Here is a 26717-nt window from a genome sequence, read left to right as displayed (position 1 = left end):
ACTGTACAAAAGACCCCAGCAATGTAAGCCATTTCCCTCTTGGAAGGATGTTTGCCTTCAGCTCCTTTGAGCCCCTCCCTCTGCTCACCTCAGGGTTAATTTAGAAACAGGATAGCCTCGAGGCCATTGGAGGCTAGCACCCTACCCTACATACCATCAGGGGTCAGGCTGTTGAGGCCAAGTTCAGCTGCAGTGCCGCCTCCTGGAACCGGGGGCTAGAGACGGAGAAAACTGAGACATGGGGAGATGTAGGCTGGGCCAGAGCCCATGCCTTCTGCCTCAGTCTCCCAGGGCAGACATGCTGGGGTGGCCGGTCCAGTTCCCTGATGAGGAGCCCGAGGCCCAGAGAGGTTTCGGGGTGGCCTGGTGCTGGGTAGGCCAGAGTCCCTGGATGCGGGCATTTGCCTTTCCTGGCGCCACTCAGTGTGAGCCAGCATAGGGTGTCACGCTACATGCCCCGGACTCTCAGGAGGGGTCCAGGGGTTGTAGGAAGTTGGGCGGGATGAAGCCCTCCTGTGGTCCCCACTGTGACTGAGGCTGCACTGTGGGTCCTTACATGATTTGGGATTCACATGGATTTTGTTTGAATATCACTGCCCCAAGGCAGGCAGCTGTGTCTGTCCCAAGAGGGGCCTGGGTTCCGCCCCCCACCCCCCGCCGTCCCTTCCTATGTTGAGGCTGTGGAGGGAGGCCAGTAGGGTCAGGATGGCGGCTGCTGGGTGGGAGGGCGTCCTGATTCCTGCGGTCTCCCCCGGGCCTCTGCTAGTCGACCTGCTGCTGGGGCTGGGACCAGGGGGCTCTGCCTGACCCTCGGTCACATCTCAAGTTTGCCCGTCCCCCGTGCTTGTCTTCACTGAGGGGCGCCGTCAGTAACAAGGCTGTCCTCTCCCTCTCCCTGCCGACGTGCAGGGCCTGGCCCAGCTCTGTGTAACCATCGAGGAGTGCTGGGACCACGACGCGGAGGCTCGCCTGTCTGCGGGCTGCGTGGAAGAGCGCGTGTCCCTGATCCGGAGGTCGGTCAACGGCACTACCTCGGACTGTCTTGTCTCCCTGGTGACCTCCGTCACCAACGTGGACCTGCCCCCTAAGGAGTCGAGCATCTAAGCCCAGGACACGAGTGGATCTGAAGAGGAAAGGAAAAACAAGTTGTGTTTTGTTTTGGAAAACCCGTGACACCAACAAACACATAAAATGCAGCTGCTATTTTACCTTGACTTTTTATTATTATTATAATTATTATAATTATTATTATTAATATTATTTTTGGGATTGGATCAGTTTTTACCAGCACATTGCTCTACTGTATCGCAAACAGCGGGCACGTCAGCAGGCGTTGAGGTGCTGAGCTGTGAATGCAGAGCCAGCGCCATGCTGAAGAGCCTCCGCCACCTCCTGTCCCTTGGGGTTCGTTTCTCCCGCTTTCTCTTTGTCTGTTGTCTCAGAATCTGTGACACAAAGAAACCCATCTCCTGTCTTAGGAAACTTAATGCTGCAAACTCTACCTGGAGGAACCTTTGAAGACTGTTACATAAGAACACACCTTCCTCCGAGGAGGGCTCTCCCCCTGCCCTCGCCCCCTTCTCCGCTCCCTTTTATTGTTTCTCTCCCTTTTTAGACAGCGAGTTTAAGAAACAGCAGACGTGTCTTTCACGGATTAACGGGTGTTGCCCTGACCGAGGCGGAGCTGGGCTGAGGACGCGGATGGTTTGGACCGGAGTCGGAAGGGGAGGGCAGGGCTGGGGATGGGGTTTGGAGCAGAGCGACACTGGACTCGGGCACAGCGGAGCAACATCCTTTGCTAGGAGGCTGCTTCTCAGGTAACCAGGAATCGAGGGGAAGGACCGTGTGGAGGCCGCGCGCTCACGGCCGGAGCGGGGTCTGGAGAAAGCCTGAGAGCGGGTGCGGCTCTGACCCGGTGTCTCCCCCTGCCTCGGGCTTGGGCGCTGGACAAAACATTTTCTCTGCCCTGATTTTAAGGTTAGGTGAGGGTAGAAATCCTCATGCTTCGGTGACTACGTTCTTCTTAAGACGATGCTGTAAATACGTGTGATGGAGGAAGAAGTTAAAACACGTGGCTTCCTCCCGGAACAGTTCAGGGAGATGCCCACGGGGCGCCCCGCACAGCCAGGGCAAGAAGATTCCCCGGGTGGGGCTGCCACCTGAGAGTCCTGCGGCGCTGGCTCTGCCCTGTGTGGTGACACTGCTGTCCCTTTACGTGGCTCGTGCGCACGGCTTTCTCCAGACCCCTCGAAGAGGTGCATATTCTAAGAACCGTTTCTCTAGTATGCCATAACCTTGCTCTAGTCAGTGAATGTTCCTAATGCTGCTGTTTCAACATTTGAATTTTTTTAATTTATGAAACATGCAAATTTTTTTAAAAACGAAACACACGTCCGCATATACACACATGCTTTGCTATGTGGCTTCCGAGGTTTAAATTTTGAAAAGTAAAAAGAATGAAAACTTCACGACCACAGACCACCTCAAACCAGAAATACCTCAGAATTTTCTACTTGTGTAAGTTTTATTATATATTTTATTAGTTGTGTTGTCTCGTAGTAAGTATATTTTAACGTAAGTTGGCTTTTATGACAAGGAAGTTTGGAAGAAATAGAGAAAAAGAAAAAAAGTTTGAGTCTTCTAGGGAGTGCTACCATTTTTGTTTGATAACGCCCTCTTGTAAATAATTGTCATCAACTGTCGGTTGGCCGTCTGGGCCGTGTGGGCATTCGTCACTCTTGTTTGTGAAGGCTTTTCCCTCTGGTTTCTTGAGACTTTTATTTAAAAACTGGATCTTTTTCATCCTGAGGGTAGGCGAGTTGGTGAGGTTTTGGGGAGAGGTTGACCGGGGTGAGAATGGGAGAGGGGTGCCTCCTCTTGACTTACCTGGAGGTTCACATCTTTCCCTCGACCCGATTGGTCAGTGTTCAGAATGACAGGTAACCCCACTTTCACTCGGTCAGACCGTGGCCCTTAGACCCGCTTGAGGTAATTTTCCCCGGGCGGCAGTGATAGCGGAGGGGGCGGGCAGCACCGCGGCGACTCGGGGCAGCCTGTGACGGAGCAGCGTGTCCAGAGTGGGGAGTCCTCGCTGCGGCCTGGGGTCGCGGTCTGAGAGCACACGCTCCCCACTCCGCACGCCGTGTGCCTCTGGGGCCTGCCGCTTGGCCGTGTCCTTTGCTCTGCGTGTTTGGGCACAGGGTGCTGTGGGAGGTGACTTTGTGGCCCTCCCAGAGCTCTGTTTTTGCTTCATGGGCCAGGCTGTGAGCTGGCCAAGGTGGTTACAGGGACGGGTCTTTTGTCGTCGTCGTTGCTGTTGGGTTTTTGTTTTTTTTTTTTTTTTTTTTTTTTTGGTAAGCTGTGTTGTCTTTTTTTTTTTTTTTCTTTTTCTTATTTTCTTTTTCTTTCTTTTTTTTTCTTTAAAAACTATTTTGTGCTGTGGTATTTTTCTTCCCTCGGAATAATTTTTAACAGCAAAACCGGCCTTACAGCAGTTGCTTTTCTTTTCCACTTATTTCTTTAAAAAGCTTTAAAATATTTATTGAAAAGTGCCATATCTAATTTCTTTAGCTTTCACCTCAGGCAGTGCGTCTCTACTTTTCCGGCATCTGCTTTTCACCCTCCGAAACCAACAAACCGCTAACGTATGTAGCTGATTCCCTCATTCTAGCCAGTGTGGGACACGAAACCCCTGCCTCTCCATTTGTTTTCAGATTTTGTGTGGGTGAGTTTTCTTTCGTGTACCGGCTTGATCCTTGTGAGAACCAGTTTGGGCCTGGCCGTGAAGGGTTGGGCCGTGGCCCAGGCGTGGGACCTGCTGGTCAGGACGCAGTACAGACAGGGCAGGCCTTCCTGGTGGCCTACAGGCCTTTTCTCTGGGTGGGCTCCCTCTTTGCTGACCCTGGGCTCCGCTGCTCTGGTGGCTTTGGGGTCCTGGCACCAGAGTGAAGTGTCGAGATGGTTCCTGTGTGGTGCGGGGGGTCTCGGGGGACCAGTTCTTTGGGCTTCAGGCTGCCTTTCCCTCGTGCTGCATCGTAAGACGTACCCATCAGGCAGCATCCCTGACTGCTGCCAGTGGCAGAAAAAGAAAACAGATCTTTTTCCGGGGCACGCCCCTCGGAGCCTGGGTGGGGCTTTTGCCTCAGATAAATAAAGTGTCTGCTGTCATGTATCCTTTGGGGAGCGAACCACTTAGAGCTCTGGTTTGTGTTTATCAGGTTGCAGGGCCTCTGCCTGTGCTCTTTTCCACAAAGATGTCACGCAACGTCCACTTCTGGGGAGCTCAGAGAACCACTCCCCCTCACCCCCCGAGCTCTTGTGGAGACTGGTGGGAATGGAGGCCGGCATCATTTTCCCTGTCTGTGGGAGAGGCTGCCCCATCTAGGGTGGGAGGGCGGCCCAGTCAGGGGAGAGAAGTGGCCGAAGATCCTTGCTCCTTCCTTTCTAGTGTTCTTCCATCCACACAGGCTCCTGGCTGTAGGCTGCTCTTTGGGGGAGAGTGGATGATTCGAAAGCACACACGATCACTGGGAAGACATCCTGAGCCAGAGAAATACGGGAATGAGCAAGAGGAGGAGGAAGCAAGGGGGGGTGGGGACAGAAGCCACTGTGTCACAGTGTCCTGCAAAGAACTCTTAATGATGGGCCAGGAGAGGCCCTGGACACAGTCCTTAGGGACTAGCATCATCCAGGTTTTCTCCTGGGACCATTGGTCCCTCACAGGGGTCCTTCGAGGGAGCTACTCTGTGAGGGCTGTAGGTGGAGCCTTCTCGGGAGGAAGGGAGGCGGGCTGTCAAGGCAAGTGGTGAGCATCTCCGGCCTTTGTTGTTTAGCATGGCTTTCTTGTCCCATTGGTTCTGTAGGTGTAGTGCCTGGAGCGATCAGGGCTGCCTGGGGAGGGGATCCCCGCGTGTGCTGGCTGTGTCTGACCCAGAATTCCTCCTGTCTAGACTTGGGCATGTGTGTAGGACAATAGAGGTCTTGTTCAGCTCAGAACATCTTCAGGTGGCTTGAGCCTCCTGCTGATGTATTCTCAGCCCAGTGAAGGATCTGTCCTCTCCAGGCCACTGAGCTAGTTCCCTCCACTGCCCCTAGGGGCCAGGCCATTCTTTTGTCAAGCTCGTCATGTCATGTTTTAGAAGGCAAAGCAGGTGCTCCTGCAGTTCTGCGAGGTTACCTTTCTCTCCACTTGCCATGTTCTTGCTCCTTGCTATCCCTACACTCTGCACTGAGCGCTTGGGCTGTGTGTGTGGGGTTTCTTTGGTGGGAAGCCCAGCTCTGTGCGTGTGTGCGTGTGTGCGTGTGCGCGTGTGCGTGTGCATACTTGCTGTGTGTACAGCTCAGAAAGCCTGTCACGTGGTCCCTGTGCTCTGAGCCATGAGGGTAGGGAGGCGGCTGTGCCATCTGGAACAGGAGGACCGGGTGGCCCTCTCGCAAATGGAATTCTGCCTTTCTTAGGATGCAGTGTAAAGTTCTCAGCACATTGGTAATATAAGGATTTGGTGGTTTTAGCAATACAGTAAGCATGTGTTAAGTTATATAAGGTTTTAGAATGGGTACTAGAAGTCGAACGGCCAAGTGTTATTCCTCAGAACTTGGCTCACTAGATGAGTATCTGAATTGGAAACCATTTCCCGGGAGTTAACTTCGTTTGATCCTCAGTCTCAACTATTTCAGTAGCCTGCTGGGTTCTTAATGGCTCATCTTTGGAAAGCTGGCCAGACCCAGTTCACATTTCAAGGGCCTCCTAGACCACATCTTTCCAAGAAGCACAGTCAACTTACTCGTCGACACCCCCACCCCATCCCCCATCCAGGGTGAGCATCGAGAAAGGAAAGAGGGCAAAGTGGTTTTTTCTTCTCATTTGGGTGCCATGAATTCCTTGGTTAATGGCTGTTTGTAAAAGCTGAACTAATAAAACAGTAGCTAATCCGTGTTCAGCCTAGTAATGACGAGTTTAAGTGTTTATCAACAGTGATGTTTTAGGTCAAGAGACGGGCCCAGTAATGCAGCTGATGAACTATTTATCTTCTCAGTCTAGATATAATAAATTCAGGGTTATATGCATGGTTGTTTCAGTAAGATTCCTGACAGTTGATTTGTAACCAGCAATCCACCTATGAATGTATCCCAAACCTTTAGAAGGCTTGGAATAGTTTTTTAAGATAATGATTTAGTTTTGTAGCAAAAAGAAACTGAAGTTTAAGATGCACCCCCCCCCCCCGCCCCCGCCTGGAAATTAATTCAGTTGACTCAGCTTCCTTTTGAAAACAGTGGGTCCAAGAGACTCATAAACTCAGCAAATAAAATTCCAAATTATCTAGAGGGATATTTTGAATCTTCCTATTTTATACTCATTTTGGGTCCATTGTAAACTTTGGTTTGGACAAGATTTTGAATTTAAAGGATCTACCACTGTTTAAATTTTGCCAAGCTTTTACATTTTTGTGACTGTATCTTCCAGGTGTGAATGAAGCAGGACCTTTGACTGTGGTCCTCCACGAATCCCTGTAGTGCCAAAACCGGTGATACTTTATTTGCTCCTGTGGCAGCTTGCAGAGATAAATACAAGTGTTTTTTCCTCACGAATTAAAGTGCATAGTCTCTAAATGCCAGTGCGTGGTGAAGGGCCCTGTGCTGCCCTTCCTCTCCGGGAGTGTCTGTGGACTGTCTGGGGCTTACGCAATTCTGAGAACCACTGCATGCCAACCACAGGACCCTAGAGAAGCATATGCTTGGGCACGTGTGTGTGTGCAGCGGATTATCCAGACGTGGGCCCTTCTGGACATCTGTGGGAAAGTGTTACATTTATTTGCAAAGTTTACATTTTTGAGCTCACAGTTAGGAGAAACATGACCCATTATTAGCTAATGCTTTTTAGGCAGGTGAGGATGGGTTTGTGTTTGGTTTTTTGGTTTTTGTGTGCGTGTTTTTGTTTTTGTTTTTGTTTTTACAGATGGATGAGTTCTGTCTCGAGTTCTGGGAACTTCTGCTGTTGGTTGGGCATGGGATCATTCTCTGTTTCTCCCAATCACATTTGCATCGGAATGTTGTTAGGTAGCGTTGTAAATAAAAGAATAGGTTATATGATAGAGATATGACACTTGAAATTTTACTTTAAGAAATCTATAGCTCTACATATATATTTAGTTATATCACCTGACAGATTCTTCTGCACAGTGTGGAGATTGTTTTATACCACAGATTATTTTTATAAAGTCTAGTGAGTTTGATGCGAATGGTTTTGTAATCAGAGTAATGAGCTTTACCTTTCAGGATAAATATACACTGGAGTGTGGGTGGTGCGGGGCTTTTACCTAGTGCTTGTATGGACTCTCATGATACACTGGCAGATGGGAGGCCGTCGCTGGGTCTTGTTTGGCTAAAACCCCGCTTGGGGCTGTGTGGGACGGTGATGCTTTGGCTCAGCTCCCTGCAGATTGGGAGGCGAGAGCCTGTGGTATGTTTTACATTTGTGCTTCCTCCTGAGATACCTTCTGAACAAAGGGTTCTGGGATTAGAAATTAGTTTGTGCGTTCCTGCCGTCGGATGTAGTCGTATGAGGGTGTTTTGAAGGACAGAAATTATATGGGAGTGCAGATTGGGGCAGGTTGGGACGAATAAGGTTCAGGCTATAAACATTTGAAATGAGAGTTTGGGGATTTGAGTAATCCACAACACTGAATTATGCAGGACCAAATTACCCAGTTTTTAAGACAGAATTTCCAGTTTAGTAACTACTCAGAAAAGGAGGGTGTTGTGTGGATGCAGCGATCAAGTTAAATGGGGAGCTGCCAGGCACATTGTGTCCTCTCTGGTCGGGGCCTCCTGGACGTGAGAGTGCTTGGGGCAGCTCCCTGCTTTCATCAAGCGAGTCACGGCCAGGAGCCCTCCGAGGAAGCTCAGCGCCCCGTACCAGAGGGCATCTTCTAGCTGTCACTTAGCCCTTCTGCTCTTCCTGCAAAGGTCAGCACGACTGCCATGGTTATGGATGGTGGTCTTCATGTTAGCCTTTTTATTTTGGGGTAGAATGTGGGTGGTTATTTGGGTGAGGCTTTTGATGGGGATACAGGGAAGGTGAACAATGAAGCTAATCTTTGTATCGTCACTGCCACTTCTGAGGCTCAGCTGAAGGCCTGCTCCCCAGACCCACGCCGCTGTGCTCAGAAGTGCACGGATTGGGACAGTTCTGTCAGGAGCATCCCTAACGTGTCATTTTAAACCAGCTGTGTTTTTATTCAGTCTGGTTCAGAGTGAAGTTTTACACTCTACCCCTCTTCTACTCGGAGTAAGTTTAGTTTCAGCAGGTCCAGTAGCGCTCCAGGAACTACTAACCCATCGTTCCTTTCCCTGTTGCCCACGAAAGACCGTTTCTCTGTTCTCCAGCCACGCGTCTTGGAATGTAATTCTGTTGTGCCTTTGTTTTTGTCACCTGCCTCCCCCCAAAAGCAACTGCTGTAAGCTTTTTTCTACTTGTCTTTTCTAGCCCGAAACCCCACCTTTTTCCTTTTTCCCAGCTGTAATTTCTGGATGCAGTTCTGTGCTCCAGGTATCGTAAGAACCAGTTACCTCAGACCTCATGTTGAACAGTGTCACCATCTAGGTCCTCTCGGTACTGCAGGCTTGTAACATAACGCACGCAGGAACCCTGCCAAGTATGGGCACTTACTTGTTTTAAAGTTCAACTCTTCCCAAGGACTGAAAGAGGGGCTTCTGGCAAGCTCTTCACTGCACTGCGGTGGGATGGGTCTAGAGTGTCATCTGAACGGTGCTTCCTGGGTTCCTCTTTGAATTCTGCCATTTTCAGTATTCTTGTGTCTGCATAGGCAAAGTGATTCAATTGGCTGGTCTTGCACACAAATTAGTTCCAAAGATGAGCTCTTTGTAACACATTTCCAGTCATTAAAACTCAAATGTAGAACATTCCTTTAAATGGCAGGATTAAAAAACCCACCATCCACCACGGTGCATTCTGGGAAGATGTCTGTAGCATATGTTGCTGTGAAATTAGGCCTTGCGGGATATGGCTGTTTGTCATTTTGATGTATTTTAAATAAATATATATATATATATTTTTAAAGAGCCTTTTTTACCAGTTCAAAAAGTTTAATTAACCAGCAGTCACCACATCTGAATTTTTGTCTCTGGGGCATAGATGGCAGACCAAGATTAAAAGTGGTAATTCAGCCATACGAGCGTGGGCTGCCTGCCTGGGCTGTCCTGCTGACCGTGGGATGCCAAGGTCAGTGTGTTCCCAGCGGGTTCTGATCAGCCCTCGAAGTGTTTGGTCTCTGCCCTGGTCAGCGGACTGTTGACTTCAGTCCCTGCAAGTGCTTTACTTTAGCCCAAGTGGGGTTTTCTCAGAGCACTGCCACGAGCTAAGTGTACGTTTAGCCAAATAATTTCTCCATAAGGGAAAAACGCGCTCATTCAAACGTTACCCGCGATGACAGAAGTGAGAGTAGGAGAGATGAGGCAACATCTGGGTTTTGATTTGGGAAGTGTCCAAGCCCCTGTCGAAGGCTGGCTGAGAGCCAGTGATCATACAGAGATGCTTAGGAGACCCCACCTGGAAGTGTTCAGACCTCCTGTGCGTGGAGGGATTGTTAAAACGCCAGCAGCTTTTTCCCCCCGTTTTTTCCCCTAGAATTCTGTAAAAATGCAAAGAAAATTGAGTGGTACTTCAGAATTGAGGGTGAGGGTTACCGCAGAATAGAAGCATACTTCTAGATTTCAGTTCCATGCCACAAATCCACACAATGCCATTTTTCAACTGTACAAAAGAATCTGCTTATGAATTTGACACGATCTTAACAGTAGCATCAAAGGGCCGAATTTTTCACCTGTTAATATTTTTTCACATTTGTCCTTGAATCTGATAACTTCACAGTACTGTAAATTTAACTTACATTGAGTCTGATGTCCATTCTTGTGAAAAGAGCTTCTGCATGTAACAGACACACAGTTAAAGAACACAGCAGAATACAAGATTTGCAGGACCAGTTTTGGAACTGACAGAAAATGTCACCTCTCATTTGCCATCTTATGTATCAGTTTTACCAGCTACTTCTAAATTTGTACATTATTTGTAAGGAAAAGAAGGAAGATCCTAAGGACTTGTCTAACTTAGTGGAGAATGTGTGTGTTGGGTTTAGGATGGATAGCAAAGTCTTACTGAGCTGTGTTATCTAACTTGTATATAACAATTGTAATTAAAAGTTTGGATTCACCTGTTTCTTGCAGTTTAAAACAATGAATAATTACAAACTCTGGAAATGTGACTAGTATACAACTTAAGGCTGTAGAAGTGAGGAAGCTCTTCAAGTGCTAAAAATAAAGATTTCTAGTTTTTGGCTCAAATTCAGTAAGTACTGTTTGTATACCAGGATATGTGAGATGTAAATGTAATAGGTCACTTTCACCCTTGTAGCTATAAAATAAAAAAATTTGTAGAACAGAAATAGCTTGTACTACTGAATTAACAAAAAGTTATACTAAAGTATCATGTTTAAAATACACACACACACACACACACACACACACACACACACACAGAGTTAAGCTTGTTGCTGTTACCCTGTCTGGATTTGAAAAGTGTGCGGACTTATATATATACACACATATATATATATAACACACACGCATATACACACGTATATATATTATATACACGCACACATCTAAAATGGCCTAAAGCAGACATCCATGTAATTACAGTTGCAAAATGAAGACATTTTGGAGAGAACATTGTATCATAGTTCATTCATTTGCAGTGGATCTTTGTTCCTTTTTACTGTGGTAATTTTAGAAATGAGTGTCAAGTTTGAAATTAGATCTGCTAAGTTGGGGTTTTGCTGCTTGAACTCTGCACTGGGTCCTCAAATAAACCGATGTGAATGTAGTTTTTTCCCCCTGTGTGAAGAAGCAGCCACACCCCAACAGAATAGGAGGAAAAATCTAGAGCTATTTCAAGTTTTATCTTTTTGTATATGAAAATAAAATAATAATAATTAAACTACCCTGTTGTCTCTCTTAATCACGTGGCAGGGGATTGAGGTTTCTTTTCATGGGGATTAGAAATAAATATAATGGTGTTTTCCACTTACAGGGCTGGCTCAGAAACACCCCTGTGAGTTCCTGTGTGGTACACGTACAGTTGTTAATGGTTGAGTACGTAGTCTACCATGGTCCTGTGGTACTGGAGCTCGGCACGGGTCTTCATTTCTGCCCTTCAGAAGCTCAGGTCCTGGTTGGAGACACTGGGGGCTTCTAAATGGACTGTCCTGGGACTCGGGGTAAGTTCCTGCAGGGTAGGGGTATATTTACCAAATTTCCAACTTTTACCCACTCCCCCTAGTTCTATACTTTGCAGACAACTCTGGGCAATATTTTTGTAAGTGGAGCAGAGAAGCCTAGGATATAAGTGTTATTCTGGATTACTGCGGAATACGGGCTCCGCCATTTCTAAACACAGCTGAGTATCAGGGTCCCTGTAAAATAAAAAAATGTAGTTATGGGGCACCACCCCAGATCTGAATCAGTAAGCCAGGTCTCACGTTTTGGAGTTCTTGACTTCCCTCACTAGATGAAAACATGGTTCCCTGTTAATAAAACAATGATAGTCTCTATTGTCTAACAAAGAAAACGGGAAAGCCCCAGAAATCACTGCTTTCCTCGGTAACATAGGTTTTTTTAGGCCCGTGACTAATAATTGCTAAGTGGGGAAATGCCAGCTTTGGATCCTCCTTCTGGTAGGGTTAATGCCTTTCTATTCATGCTTTAAAAGGATTAAACAACCTGTTTGGAACTCTTAGCAATTTTCAATGAAGGGACCCTTTATTTTGGGACCAGTTGCCCAGCTCTTGGTCCTTTCGGCTCTTTCAGATTTAGATAGTTCACCTTTTACTAGTGAATGTCTCTAATGGTAAGTGCAGAGAAGGAAAGAAAGGCTGACCTTGTAGAATGAGGACCTTAAAGCTAGAACTACTGGAAGGTTGGACCAGAGAGGTCATCTGGTCACACTTTTCCTTCAGCAAAGGAATTCTTTCACCAGAAGGAACTGGACACAGAAGCTGATTTCTAAAAACAGGCTTGCTCAAGTGAGCAAGTACAAGAGGGTTCAGGGGCCATTAAGCCTGCCCTTCCACTCCTCCCCTTAAGTCTCCTAGTTACAGTCCCCTAGTTACAGTTCAAAAACCACTGCTCCAATTCCTTCGTTTTAAAGGTGGGCAAACTGGCCCAGAGGGAGATACCCCACCCTAAGTCAGGCAGCCCTTACTTCCAGCTCTTGACCTCTGGGGGCCAAGTGAGGGGTTCACTGTTGTTTCCACATACAGGATCTGGATGAGGAACAGTCACCTACCATTTATCTCTGGTGTCTATCACAGCACATGGCACTTAGGAAGGCCTTGAGCAACAAACACCTCTTGAATGTATGTCGTAAATTCTGGTACAAGTTGCTGAGGTAGCTTTGAAACCTACGGTCAACACCAGTGCTGTCTGGTTGTATTTGTCGGGACTCTTGATTGCAAATGACAGAAGCCATTAAACAAAAAAAGGGGGGGGGGGGCGGTTACACGAAGGATCCTGGGGCAAAGGGCCAGGCAAGCTCTGGTGAAGGCAAGATGCGACCGGGCTTCAGGCGTCTTGGAAGCTGGGATCACAGCACTGCAGCCCTCCGTTTCCTCCTGTGTTGCTTAGCGCAAAACCAGATGCACCTGCCTTGTCCACTTAGCGGGAAACAAGGCTACAGATGGGGCCAGAGTTTCAAATGTCACAGCTCTGCTACCTGGAGAGTCTTGCAGATCCACAATCCCTGGAGACATTCTGGTTGACCTAGCTCAGCCAGTTAGGGTCAGAGGTAGGGGACTGATTATACGGAACCGCTTTATAATAGGTATTCCTGGGGAGGGGACATGGAATCCGGAAGCTGTCAAAACAACATCTGTACTTCCTTCCTTAGCTGGATGTCGGGAAGGCCTCCTGCTTTTAAGTCCACGTGGAGTGCTGTCGATTGCACTGCAAAATGTATTTTGAGTGGGAGTGCATAAAACATCTCCTTACTTACTTTGTCAGCCGTCATTCAGCAGTCTGGATTTTATGTTCTATCAAGACGAAAGAGGACTACGTAAAAATCGCTGATGTTTACAGAGCACTTAATGACATACCCCTGGTTCTTCCCTAAACTCCACGTGGCAATCTTTATGTTATTTTATTTTTTAATTTGTATTTATTCTTGAGAGGGAGACAGACAGAGCGTGAGCAGGGGAGGAGCAGAGAGAGAGGGAGACACAGAATCCGAGGCAGGCTCCAGGCTCCCAGCGGTCAGCACAGGGCCCGAGGCAGGGCTCGAACTCCTGACAGCAGGATCGTGACCTGAGCCGAAGTCAGACGCTTGACTGTCTGAGCCACCCAGGCGACCCTCTGCATGGTAATCTTTAATCCTCACCAGAAGCCTATGGTCTAATCACCTTCATCATACTTATTTTATTGTTTATATATACAAATAAATTTCATTTACTATATGGAATTTCTGTATATATTTAATAAATATACATTTATTAAATATCATTTAATATATGGAATTTATTACTATTATTCCCATCTGACAAAGAGGAACCAGAAGCCCTGAAAGGTGAAGTTAACACACCTGAAGTGGAAAATGGTCGCGCATCCCAACCCCTGCGCTCTGATTCACGGCCCTAAGCCACCACGGAGTCCTGTCTCGTCAAGAGGCTCCTTAGGATGTACAAAGCTGTTTTGAGAAGTCAGGACTCCTATACTGTGACTTCGCAGCCAGGTGTCACGAAGACATCCAATGTGGCACAGGTTTTGGAATGAGACCGGAGTTGGGATCGTGGCTCTGAAGCCTTCACTGTAACCATGCGCAGGTGGTTTCCTCACCTATTAAGTGGCACTAAAGGTATTTTCTTCTCAGGACTCTCTGTGCACACCACTGCGCCCTCCAGATGTCATGCCTCCCACCTATCACCCGATCAAAGGGACCAGGGGCGGAGCGGGGATACACCCGGGCCGCCGGTTTTGTCACCAGGGGGCTCCCGAGACTCTCAGCGCGGAGCGTGTGCGCCTGCGCCCTCACGTCTGGCGACTCCAGGTTGCGCATGCGTGTGTCGCTCCTGCGGTTGCGATTGGCTTTCAGGCGACCGTGCAGGTGTGCGCATGCGCCGCCGTAGAAGGCAGGCCCTTAGGGTAAGATGGCCGCGGGAAGTTTTGCTTCCCGCCTCAGGGGCTCCCGGCGCTTTCTGAGTGTCTTCGTGGCCGGGGCTGTGGTGGGCGCCGCGGGAGGCGGGTTCACGGCCCTGCAGGTGCTCCGGAGTCAGGGCGCTGAGGCAGCGTTGGCGGTGAGGGAGCCCGACGGTAAGTCTGTCGGCCTGCTCTTCCTTCCCCGGCCCGGCTTTCGGGCCGGATTCCCACCTCGGGCGTGAATCGTAATTTTGGACCCGCGGCTCTTCTCCCTTTGCCGTCCCCGAGCCCGGGGGTCCTGGCTTCTCCGCCTTCCTAGTCTTTCCGCCCGGCCTCCCCGCTCCGCCTGGACTGTCGCCTGCCTCCTTCGCATACTTCTCCATCTTCGTTTTCTCATCATCTACCACCGAAGCATTTATCACATGTCTCTTTGTTTTAATGTCTGTGGCCTCCATTAGGTCGTTCACTCCGCACACAGTGTTAGCCGATGAGTTAGTTAATGGTCCTCATTTTGTCATCGTTCAAACGCAGAGGACCCGCCTTAACCCTACAAACTGTCACGTTATTTTGTCAGCAGAAAACATGGGCTCATTCGGAAGGAGCAGAGAATTAACGATTGAGGACAAGCAAGCTATGGCAAAACCACAGGCAGATCCAACACCCAAAGTGGGGGAGGAACTTCATGGCGATGACCGAGGAGGTTGGGAGGGTTTGTTTTGAAAAGTCCGTTGGAGAAAAGTGCAGGGTGAGGAGTTTCTCATTGGCCGAGTCGCATGGGTGGGCAGCGTCTTGTAGGAGTCGCCCTGTACATCTTTTCCCTCCCGGGGGCCTGGCGTTGAGGATTCTTCCCGCTTGACGTTTTTCCTGTAACTGACACGGAGTGGTGTGGCTTCCCCTTCCAGCCTCCCCTTGCGAGCATCCAGAGTCCCCTTTAGTGAGGTTTCCCTTTATTAATTTTCACACCTGCTCGCTGTTCTCCAAAGTGTGTAAATCCTGCAGCTGCCAGGGCTCCCTTATATTTAACAGGGAAAATGAGCTCATGCTCATTGTTTACGCTTTCCCTGACCTGCCGATTTAACTGGTTCCTTCTGATATTTGGCAGTTAGCAAGAGAAGGGCTCTGGTAGGTTGAAGACCTGGAGAAGGCATCAGGAGAGGATTAGTTTCACCGAGTCCGTGTTAAATGCATGCTTGGTTTCTCCCACTGGGAGGAGGAATACCCGTTTTGCCCGTTTTTGCTGCAGCGCACTTCTCTGCTTCAGTTCCAGAATGTTGAAGACGACTGTCCGTGGATGGCGGTCTTCTAAAATTCTTATAAAAGGCGGTGCTTTTGTCCCCACGCTAACTCTTAAAATGTAATGAGGAAGTAGGCTCTTTCCCACTCAGTCGTGTCAGTGACCAGTAATGACATGTTTTTCCTTTGCTGCTTTTGTATACACAGTACTTTATGGGGCACCTATTTGGACATTTGGTGTGAAAGACCAGTAAGATCAGGTCTTTATTTACGGGGCGCCTGGGTGGCTCAGTCGGTTGGGCGTCCGACTTCGGCTCAGGTCATGATCTCGCGGTCTGTGAGTTCGAGCCCCGCGTCGGGCTCTGTGCTGACAGCTCAGAGCCTGGAGCCTGCTTCCAATTCTGTGTCTCCCTCTCTCTCTCTGCCCCTCCCCCGCTCGTGCTTTGTCTCTCTCTTTAAAAAATAAATAAACATTAAGAAAAACTTTTAATGAGACAGCTGCAGTTTACCTTGATAAAACCACACAACTGATTACTGGCAAAGTCTGCTGTCTCCTCTGCCTCGGAAGTACAGTAAAACCTTGGGTTGCGAGTAACTTGTCCTGCGAATGTTCTGCAAGATGAGCAAACATTTGTAGTAAATTTTAACTTGAGAAACGAGCGATGTCTTGCAATACAAGGAGTAGGTGATGCCACGTGTCACATGATCACAACTGAGCCAGTGGTTCTTGAAATTCACTTTGGTACACAAATGCTTTGGACTATAAGTATGTTTCCAGAATGAATTACAAAATGGGATCTGGTTGATTAGACTTTTGAGCCAGTCCTTGGTAAGTCTCACCCCTCTCCCTTGACTTATAATTTCTTGTTCCTAGTAAGAATCACTAACTGTTTGTTTTTGTCCCCCCCACCCTCCTTTTCATCTTTAGGTTGTGCAGAAAAGGCTCTCTTGGAACAATTTGGAGTCCCTTTAACTGGAACAGAGACTAGGCGTTACACTAATCATGCCTTGTCTTATGATCAGTCGAAGCGGGTGCCTAGATGGGTACTTGAACATATATCCAAAAGCAAGATAATGGGTAGGTGGTTAGAAGTAATGGCATTGATGAAAGATGTTTCTAAATTTAGAACAAGGAAGATTATTGATTCAACCTCTTCCACATTATATCACACTTAGAAAATGATGATGTTTGTAAGACTCACTTAGATAAGTGGACCTACCTGGTAGCCGAGGAGCCCCAGACTCTTCCCAGCTTTCTCGGAGGCTGAGAGGATCCATATCCTGACATAGGAGTTGGAAGCTCTGTCTTAAATATTGCTACAACTGGCACCATTCATTCATTGTCTCCACAAATATTTTTAAAGTGCCTGCCATATGTCTGGCATTATGCTGAGCCTTGGGACCAGAGCAGATGGTCTCTGTGTTCATGGCACATGGTTGACCTATCAAACCACTAAACATGTATGTATAATTGCTTTTAGTAATAACTGTTCCAAAGGGCAAGTGATTGAAAGTTAGGTTAGTGTAAGTAAGGAACAGTAAAGAATGTGATGAGAGATGATAATAGGAGAACCTGATCTTGATTAGCAAGGGTTCTCCCCAGAAAATGGTCTGGAGGGTGGATGACTGTTACCTAGGCAGAGGAGTTGGGTGGGCCATGGGGTGTGGACAAGAGCATTCCAGACAGAAAGAAAAGCACAGTTGCATCTTCGAGGGCCCCAATGTGAAGACTTTTGTTCCTTTAGGGAGCTAAAAGAAGGCCAGAGTGGCCAGAACAAGGGAGAATGTGTGAAATGAGACTAGAGAGGTAGGCAGGTGTATAAGTATGTTTGTATGTTTTTTAAGTCTTGGTGCACTCCTGTAATTAAGATGATATTTAATGTTAAATTGGTTTCTGTGGAGATTATTCCAGTTTACAGTATCTACCGTTAACTACTTGTCCTATCTTTCTCACCCATAATGAGCATTATTGAGCTTTACCAATTTAATAGCTGATTTTATTTCCATTTATGGGTTACCAGTGAATATCAGTATTTTGTGAATTATTCTTTGTCAGTTACTGTTACCATTTTCAGTTGAGATGTGATGTTTTGAATTGATTTGTGGGAGTTCTTTTATGTAATAAGGTATTACCTTTTGTCATAGTTGTTTACTCATATTTCATTTAGCTGTTAATTTGCTGTAAGGCCCACACATTATTTCTCCTTTGCTTTACAGTGCATGTTATGTTTACATATATTAAAATGCTGATACTCATATGAGTGCATGCCTGTCTAGAGCGCAACCAACCAGCACACTAGCAGAAGTCTTGGACTGCTTGCTGCTAGAAGGAAACTGAGGTAGTTGGAAACTTTATGATAGCAGTTGAGAGTTGATTAGAAATTTACATCGAGAGAAACTCATTTGGTTTAGTTAGTCTCAAGCCTAATGAATTTCCTTTAAATACAAGACTTTTCCCAAGATGTAAGGAATTTCAGTTGTACTAATTTTATCCTCCTGTTACCATTTTCAGAGGCATATAAGAAAAGCAAGGCATTTCACGTTGTAAATCCTGTGAGCTGTGTAATTTGAGGAAGCAAAATAATATTTGAGAACAGGAAGCAGGATCCTGTGATTTATTTGATTTTAGTCTAAAGAGTCTTCTGTTTTCAGGAATGACACACCAAATTATTCCCATTAACTCTCTGCTAAAAAATGACAGGAAATGTTAGTAGTAATATGTAAGAAGTATGTAGGAAAAAGTCACACGCGCGTGTGCGCACACACACACACACACACACACACACACACACACACACGAGTCAGCATGATAGTGAATTGCCAAGCCAGTATTTGGGGGAGAGCTAGAATCCAGAGAGGTAAGGGCAATCCTGGTAAACCAAAGCCACATTGCTTCTGATGCCACACCTTTGTAGTAGGGAGAAGGGGACTAAAGGCAAGACCTGGGGCTCACCCAAGGTAGATTGTCTTATAGGAGACCCTCCCACATTAGCCTGGAACCCCAGAGGGCTACACCGTGGGGGAGGAAGGATGAACCAGAACAAACCTGCCTGCTCACCTTCAGGGACTGTATGGGAGATTGTCTTGGCACTGAGCAGGAAAGGGTCAAAAGGAAAATAAAAAACCTGTTCCGGAGAAGTTGAGGCCACACACTGGCTATCTTGCACACTTACAGCCCAAAGCCACGTAGCCTGGATGGATTAAGTCCTTAAGTCCTGAACTTGGTTCAGCGTGGTCTTCCTCTGGCAGTGCCCCCAGATACCTGATCGAAGCAGGTTTATATCCATCTCAAGGAAGGCGTCTTCATCCTAGGCCTTTGGAAATTCCCACAAATGAATTTTCGAGACAACCAGGCATGCGAAGAAGTGATTCCAGTGGTAATGACACTTAAGAGAAGTTTACTATCAGTTCTTCAGTTATTTATTTCTTTACGACATGGCTCTAAAAAGCTAGGTAGTAGGTAATTTATTCTGAGTCTTGGGATCATTTAAAATTTTTCCGGCTGAATGATACGACATTAGAATCAGTAACTTCATTGGTCTCCATTTTAAACTTGTTTGAATAGCAGCCTGAGTATGTTCCGTTTATCCCCATTATTTTTGTAGTTTAACAAGATCTGGCCTAATGACAGTGGAAAATGTACTGTTAGGATTTGCTGGTGTCTGTTGTGGCAAACTATCCTGGCAGTGTTAGAATAGAAATAAATTGAGATTTTTTTCTCTCATGTGGTACTCAGATACTTTGTTTCAGAAATTTCTGGGTTGAACTCATAACCTAAATGTTTGTTTTGTCATGGCTTAAGCAGTGACAAGCAAGATATCAGAGACACTTTCACCCTCCCCTAGACTGTGCCTGCCCAGGACAAATTGTTTTGTGTCTATATATATCCATTATTTCAGTACGTGTAAACTTATCAAATACAGTTGCACAAAATACAATGCGTGAGGGTCTTTTGAAAAGCAAGAGTTTATTTAGTAGTAAGCTTTTTATATAGTTCAGCTATTTGGTCGTTGTTTTTACTTAAATACTATCCAGAGGATTTTTCTCCTTTAATTTGAAAGGCTAGAAGCAAAAGAATATGAGATAGCTACACTGTACAAAAAGCATTCTTTCCTAGACTAGTCCTTGCTAAATTCAGATGAGGTATCTGAACTATCCCAGGAACTTGAGACATGCACACAATCACTAAGTACTAGCTACTCAGAGAGATACTAGCCAGCAGCAAACAGCTTGCCTTGCTTAGAGAATCTCGAGGAATATTTATCCACTGATAACTTACCCATTTTGTGTGTTTTTCTGTAGGTGATGCCGACAGAAAACATTGTAAATTTAAGCCTGATCCCAACATCCCTCCAACCTTCAGTGCCTTCAATGAAGACTATGTTGGGAGTGGGTGGTCACGAGGACACATGGCTCCAGCAGGAAATAACAAATTTTCATCTGTAGGCATATTTTTTGGGGAGGGATGGGAATACAGGGCTGGTGGTCTGTATACCAATGGACTTGGACTTTAAGAACATAGGAGTCAAACCTTAGTATTTGAGAATTTCTATACTCTTATTTTGCATTTTTCTTCCTGACTTTAATTCGGGTTTTTTTGCTTAGATGGTAAAACATTCTTAAATAGGTTGAAAAGTCAAACTAATTACTATGTAAAAGAACTGGAGAGCCACTAGGAGCTATTTATTTATTATTTATTTACTTTTATTTTGAAAGATTTCAGACCTGTAGAAAAGTAACGAATACAGCACAAACATTTTTACCTGTAGAAAAATTAAAAAGACAGTATAGCCAATACATTTTGATATGTTTTCTTTATGTGCGCATACATATATATGTATATACAATTCTTTTTTCACTATCAGCAGTAAGTTGCAGACATCATAACACTTTATCCCTAAATAGATATTGCTCAGGAGATTGTATCATGTAAGAAATGAGGATATATGTATATATGACAAGAGTATCATTGTACCAAGAAGTGTGTGTACATGTATTTTTGAGTATTTGTACAATAATATTCTCTAATATACAGTTCATGCTCAGATTTGCGAAATTGTTGCAGTTGCATTCTTTACACCTTTTTTTGATCCATATTCAGTCATGAATCGCCTATCACACTTAGTTATCATGTCTTCCTAGTGTCCTTTACTTTAAGTAAAATAAGTTCTCTGCCAAAAAAAGGAGAGAAATGTCTTTTATGACATGGACATGTATTGCATCAACTTTGGTGATCATTGTCATTAAGGTGGTCGTTTTTAACCTTAGATACTCATAATCACCTAGGGATGTTTTAAAAAAAATCCTGATGCCCAGACCCAGAGCAGTTAAGTCAGAAACTCTAGGGGGTGGAACCCGGCACCAATATTTTTAAAGCTCTCTGGCTTATTCCAGTGTGCATTCAAGGTTGAGAACTACTACTTGAAGAGAAGGTAATTGATGGTAATATAGATCAGTGGAAGGAGATATGACGACAGCCTTGTGTTTAGGGTCGGAAATGTGAAATGAATGCACACCTAGTGGCCCGGAATTCAGAAGAGCAAGGAATTCTTCTCTGCCACTTTTTACTAAAATGTATTGTATTACTTAAATAAAGTTTCTGAAAGTTGACCTTTATGTAGAAATTCTTTGCCAGAGGCTGAAAACTTACCTTTTAGTTTACATTGGAAACTTAGTTCTTAGAGTCTGTGTAACAGGTTTGAATTATAAGAATTATAAAGAAAGCTAGGATACCAAACTACTTATTTTGTTACAGTCCTTATTTTGAATAATCTGTATTGGGCTTTCTGACCTGAAATAACTGTGGCTCTCATTTATTTAAACAAGTAGTCACTGTAATTGCCTAGAGCTAACGTATAAGGAACTGCTTTTTGTGTCTCTTTGTAAAATCTCAAAGGGGAAGGCATTTCCGTGCAGGTTACTATTTTTATTTCTTTTCACAGCAAGCCATGGCTGAAACCTTTTACCTTTCTAATATTGTGCCTCAGAATTTTGATAATAATGCTGGATATTGGAACAGGTGAGGGGTGAGAGTTTTAAAATGTGATTCTGTGGGAGATGAATGATGTGCCAGGAGAATGTACTAGTGCGCCCATCAACTGTTTCTCTTTCTTTCTCAAAGGCTAACGCCACTGAAGGTAAGTACTTTGGACTAGTGGTGGTCTTGGGAGTACATTTATCTGTGGGAGTACAGACTTCAAAGCAGCCAGCAATTTTGAAGTGGCAAAAGTCACTGGTCAAAAGCCAAATTTTGGAAGAAACTACTCAGAATATTACTGGAGCATTAAGAAATTTTTGAGTATGTCCAGAGGACACTGTACTTTTTTCTACGTGTATTTCAAGAGTTGCTGAGCTTGCTTTTCTTTTCTTTTCTTTTTTTTTTTTTAAAGTTTTGGTACAGTTAAACATAACTGTTAACCAGTTTTAGATAGATGGATAGATAGATAGATAGATAGATAGATAGATAGATAGATAGAACGAACGAACCTAACTTAAATCATCGAATTTGGAGCAGTGCCTGTGTGGCTCAGTTGGTTGAGCGTCCTGATTTCAGCTCAGGTCATGATCTCACGGTTGGTGAGATCTAGCCCCATGTCAGGCTACAGGCTGTCAGCTTGGGATTCTCTCTCTCTTCCTCTTTCTCTGCTCCTTCCCTGATTGTGCACACATGCATGCTCTCTCAAGATAAATAAACTTAAAAAAAAAAAAAAAATCTGGGCCTTCTGCAGTTTTTTGACACTTAACCAGTTCTACCAGGGGATCTCTTTAAGCATCGAAAACTACCACTGACTGAGGTTGTTCCAGGCTATTGCATTTTTCTCAAACAGTACTTGTGGTTTAAAATAATTAGGAGAACACCCCACACTTGAAAGACTTCAGCAGTTACAGTCATAGCTCCACACTTGTTTTGTCTACATACCCTCCCTTCCCCCACTCATTATTTTAAGCAGGTGACAGCTATATTTTATCTATAATTGTTTTCCCATATATTTTTAGAAGATAAGGATTTTTATTTTTTGTTTTTTATTAAAAAAATTTTTTTTGTAACGTTTATTCATTCATTCATTCATTCATTCATTCCTAGAGCACGAGCTGGGGAGGGGCAGAGAGAGAGCAAGACACAGAATCTGAAGCAGGCTCCAGGCTCTGAGCTGTCAGCACAGAGCCTGACGCGAGGCTCGAACCCATGGCCTGCGAGATGATGACCTGAGCCGAAGCCGTACATTTAACCGACTGCGCCACCCAGGCGCCCCAGAGATAAGCGTTTTTAAAATAAGTTTTTTTATTTATTTAGAGAGAAAGGGAGAGCGAGAGAGTCCCAAGTGAGCTCCATGCTGTTAGTGAGGAGCCTGATGTGGGGCTCAAACTCATGAACTGTGAGATCATGATCTGAGCCGAAATCAAGAGTTGGATGCCTAACCAACTGAGACACTCAGGGGCCCCTAGAAGATAAGGATTTTTTAAAAAATGGAAGCAAAGCACTATTATTACCCCTAAAAATTTAGCAGTAATTCCTTATTACCAATTTTACAATTAGTGTTCAAGTTTCTCTGTCTTTAATTTTTTTTTTTCTGGTTGATTGGTTTGGGTAGGTTTGCTTTCTAATCCTTTTTTTTTTTTTTTTTTAATCCTTACCAATTTGTTGAAGACCTGGGATATTTGTCTTATAGTTTCCTTTTTGTTTTGGCTGGTTGCATACCTGTGGAAGCATTTAACATTTTCCTTTCCCAAGGGATATATTTTTGGGAGGAAAATTTGCCTGATAATTAAGCATATATGCTGTGAGGTACAATACCGTTGATTTTATTTTTTAGATATGGAAGCTGAGGGATGATGACATACATTGTAATTTCTCATAAATGTCTGCCAACTGCAGTGTAAGAATGCATATTAAACTCACCATTTTTATCGAGTAAATTAGCAGCCATTTTTAAATGATAAATCCCAGTGGTAAGGATTGTTGTGAAACTGCAGGGTCGTATTTTGGAGTATATAGAGTAAATTGGTACAATACCATTAAAAATACTGCTGCTGCATATAATCAAGTGTTATTAAAATATGTATTCAGTAAAGTAATTCTGGCCCTTGAAGTTTATCCTAAGGAATGTTGTGTTATGTAAGAAATGTTAGGATGAACCCATTTGCCCCACAGGAGGAATGGTTAAATAAATAAGGTGTATCAACTTGATGAAATGATATATAACTCTTGAAAAATGATTGAGAATTACAACACAGAAAGATAAGGGAGAAGACAATTTCAGTTCTAAAATATATACTCCGTGCACAGACAGGAAAATGTAGATAGTTGTAGGAATGTGTTTAATTTTTAAGTTTTGTGCAGTGAAGAACTGGGACAATTATTGCTTATATGCGTATGATGTTTTGTGCAATATTGTCTTGTTCACATTCATCTGTGAAATTGAGTTTTCCTGATGTCTTTCCTAGGGATTTGATAATGGTTTGCTTCTCTTCTGTATTTATGTCTGTGAGAGTATCACACCTTTTTTTTTTTGCTTTGTTTTTCAGAATGGAAATGTACTGTCGAGAACTGACGGAGAGGTTTGAAGATGTTTGGATCGTATCTGGTCCGTTGACTTTACCTCAGACTGGAAGTGATGGAAAGAAAACAGTTAGTTACCAGGTAGGGGCATGTTTTAACATTCAGGCTTATGTTATTTGTATGAGATTATAATTTCATTCTGTATTCTGCTTTCTAATTTCCTTTATTGAACACCTGTTGGAATCATAGGCATCGGGGATATAATGATGGATTGAAAAGTAACCACTGACTTCAGGGAGCCCACAGTTTAGAAAGGGAGACAGACGTGTTATAAGTTAATCACATTAGAGTGTGATATGCTGCAGCGGAGATCAATACATGGTGAAGGGCCATCACAAGAGGACTGACCAACTCTATTTGTGTGGGTTGGGAAGACTTAACAGAGGAAGTGGTTTGTGAGCTAGATCTTGACAGATGAGTAAGAGTAAACTGAGTCAGTGAATCCCTGTATCGTACACCTGAAACTAATATAACGCTGTATCTTAACTATACTGGAATTAACATTTTTTAAGATGGGAGAGAAAAAGAATAAACTGAGTCAGGAAGGGAGCCTGGGAGTTCAAAAGACGGAGCAGTGCAAGCACGGGACGTTTGGGATTAACAGCAGAGGTCTGCAATTCTGGTATCATTAATAAAGATTGCAGCTTAGGGCTCATCACAGGTGTGGGTGGCTCAGAGGGGATGATTTCTACAAGTACGGGTAAGACAGGGGCCAGATAGTAAGTAGAGGGCTTTGTATTCCGTGAAGGCTTAGATTTTAGTATTTGGATAGTGAGAAGTCCTAGGTTTGTTTTAAGTGTGGGAGACATTTGGTTTGTTTTGGGTTTTCTAAAGAGTATTCTGGCAGCACTATGTAGAAAGTAGGGAGGAAGGGCTGTTTGAAAGAGAAGTCGGAGGCGAGGCGAATGGGGCATTACTGCAGTGGTCCGTCCATATGAGAACAGACACGGCGCCACCCAAGCAGCTGGAGGGAGGACGATAGAGGAATATGGGAAAGAGTAACCCTGAACTCATTTTTTGGTGAGGAGAGGAAAAAGTTCAAACGATATTTAGGGGGCGGTGAGCAGAGTAAGTGGGAGGAATGACTTTTCTTGTAGATGCTAGAGTTTTTAAAAAGGGTGAAGTTTTTTTACATGCAAGATACTTAAGAACTCTACGGACTGACGGAAAGAGAGGTTAACCCGTAAGAGCAGAATAAGTGGTGCGAGGGCCTGCGTGTGGTATGGGAGTAAGCGGTGTGGGGATCGCGGCCAGAGGGTAGCTGAATTCCTACAGTGACACACTGTGAGACGCGTCCAGGGCAGGGAACCGGGTGGGCCGGAGAGGAAGAGGTGATAGAGTGAGCAAAGAGGGATTGAAGGACTCCCCTGTAGGTCCAAGAGATGTGTTGGGAGGGAACACCTAGCTCAGCTCTAGGAAGAAAGCAGATATTTAGCAAATGCTGGTTTGGTTAGAAAGTCTGTGATAGAATTGAATGAGCTGAGAAACAGGTTTAGGATAACAAAAGTAACTTTAGGGCATGTCCTGTCGCACTTGCTTATTATCTGCCCATCTGGATCAGCCGCGTAGTGATGTATAAGTATCCAGAGTGTTCACCTAGGTGCTCACGCCCTCAGAGTTATTCCAGCAGTTCTTATGGGAGGGAAGGACTGGCACAGGAGTTCGTATGTTAAACAGGTTAATCTCTCCTCCGATCAGTTTGCTAATTTGATTTTAGTGTTTTTTCTTTTGGTAGAAGAAAAAAATGGGCTCCCTGTATTCTCTTATTTTTAAAATATTAATTATTCTTTAAAAAAAAATTTTTTTTTAATGTTTATTTATTTTTGAGACAGAGAGAGACAGAGCATGAATGGGGGAGGGGCGGAGAGAGAGGGAGACACAGAATCGGAAGCAGGCTCCAGGCTCTGAGCAGTCAGCCCAGAGCCCAACGCGGGGCTCGAACTCACGGACCGCGAGATCGTGACCTGAGCTGAAGTCGGACGCTTAACCGACTGAGCCACCCAGGCGCCCCTAAAATATTAATTATTCTTGAGCTTTGTTAAATCCTCTTTACTCTTGCCGTTGGAAAAGAGGTTCTCCTAACTTTGACTTTCAAACCTTAAGTGATGAAGTTAGTTTTATGTGTGCTTTGTTTTCATAAAATTGGAAGATTTATATGACTAGCTTACTGTGTAGTAGAAGAATTTATGCAAAGTATGAAAGGAAAATTAACCCAGTAATAGCATTTACTAACAGTTGGGTTTTTTTTTTTTTTTTAGGTTTTTTTTGGCTGGATATTTTTTAAATACGGGTTGGCCAAATGCTGTGGTATATTTTTTGCTGAAAGTATATTTTTTTCCTTAAATTGGGTATAATTTTTAAAAATATAGCTTATAAAAATATCTGCCAGCTCTTTTGCTGAACGGGCCTAAAAGCAGTGATATGTTATCAGCAGTGAGCATACCTTGAGACCAGATCTTGTTTCTAAAGAACCATCTTCAGGGCACCTGGGTGGGCTCCATAGGTTAAGTGTCCAACTCTTGATTTTGGCTCAGATCGTGACCTCATGGTTCATGAGAACAAGCTCCATGTCTAGCTCCACACTGACAGTACAGAGCCTGCTTGGAATTCTCTCTCTCCCTCTCTCTCCCCCTCTTCCCAACCCGTGCTTGCTTTCTCTCTCTCTCTCTCAAAATAAAAACTTAATGGGGCACTTGGGTGGCTCAGTCAGTTAAGCATCTCT

General features: G+C 44.8%; 2 protein-coding genes and 1 long non-coding RNA gene across 7 annotated transcripts in view; 2 read left to right on the top strand and 1 right to left on the bottom strand.

Annotated features, from left to right (window-relative positions):
- ACVR2B (activin A receptor type 2B) overlaps window positions 1–1192 on the top strand; it is a 43563-nt gene extending 42371 nt beyond the window's left edge. For all 4 annotated transcript variants that reach the window (XM_042954594.1, XM_042954595.1, XM_042954593.1 and 1 more), the window contains exon 11: window positions 910–1192. In XM_042954594.1, the coding sequence (XP_042810528.1) occupies window positions 910–1104 (195 nt within the window). In that variant the 3' untranslated portion in view covers window positions 1105–1192. The remainder of the gene's footprint in view (window positions 1–909) is intronic.
- LOC122229461 lies at window positions 1040–11222 on the bottom strand. The gene is made up of 3 exons (XR_006207000.1): window positions 11106–11222; window positions 8669–8817; window positions 1040–1123 (listed from the first exon to the last, which is right to left on the bottom strand). It is a non-coding gene; the product is annotated as an uncharacterized LOC122229461 (long non-coding RNA).
- Window positions 11223–14114: 2892 nt separating this feature from the next.
- The window catches only part of EXOG (exo/endonuclease G), a 29292-nt gene continuing 16689 nt past the window's right edge, over window positions 14115–26717 (top strand). For both annotated transcript variants that reach the window (XR_006207099.1, XM_042955065.1), the window contains exons 1-5: window positions 14115–14376; window positions 16364–16513; window positions 19738–19877; window positions 21378–21454; window positions 23962–24076. Coding sequence is in view for 1 of the 2 variants with exons in the window: in XM_042955065.1 (XP_042810999.1) it covers window positions 14214–14376; window positions 16364–16513; window positions 19738–19877; window positions 21378–21454; window positions 23962–24076 (645 nt within the window). In the remaining variant the exon portion in view is untranslated. The remainder of the gene's footprint in view (window positions 14377–16363; window positions 16514–19737; window positions 19878–21377; window positions 21455–23961; window positions 24077–26717) is intronic.

This window comes from Panthera leo, chromosome C2 (assembly GCF_018350215.1).
Source record: "Panthera leo isolate Ple1 chromosome C2, P.leo_Ple1_pat1.1, whole genome shotgun sequence".
NCBI lineage: Eukaryota > Metazoa > Chordata > Mammalia > Carnivora > Felidae > Panthera > Panthera leo.
The sequence above is the reverse complement of the archived record's forward strand: the minus strand, read 5'-3'. Positions and strand labels throughout refer to the sequence as shown.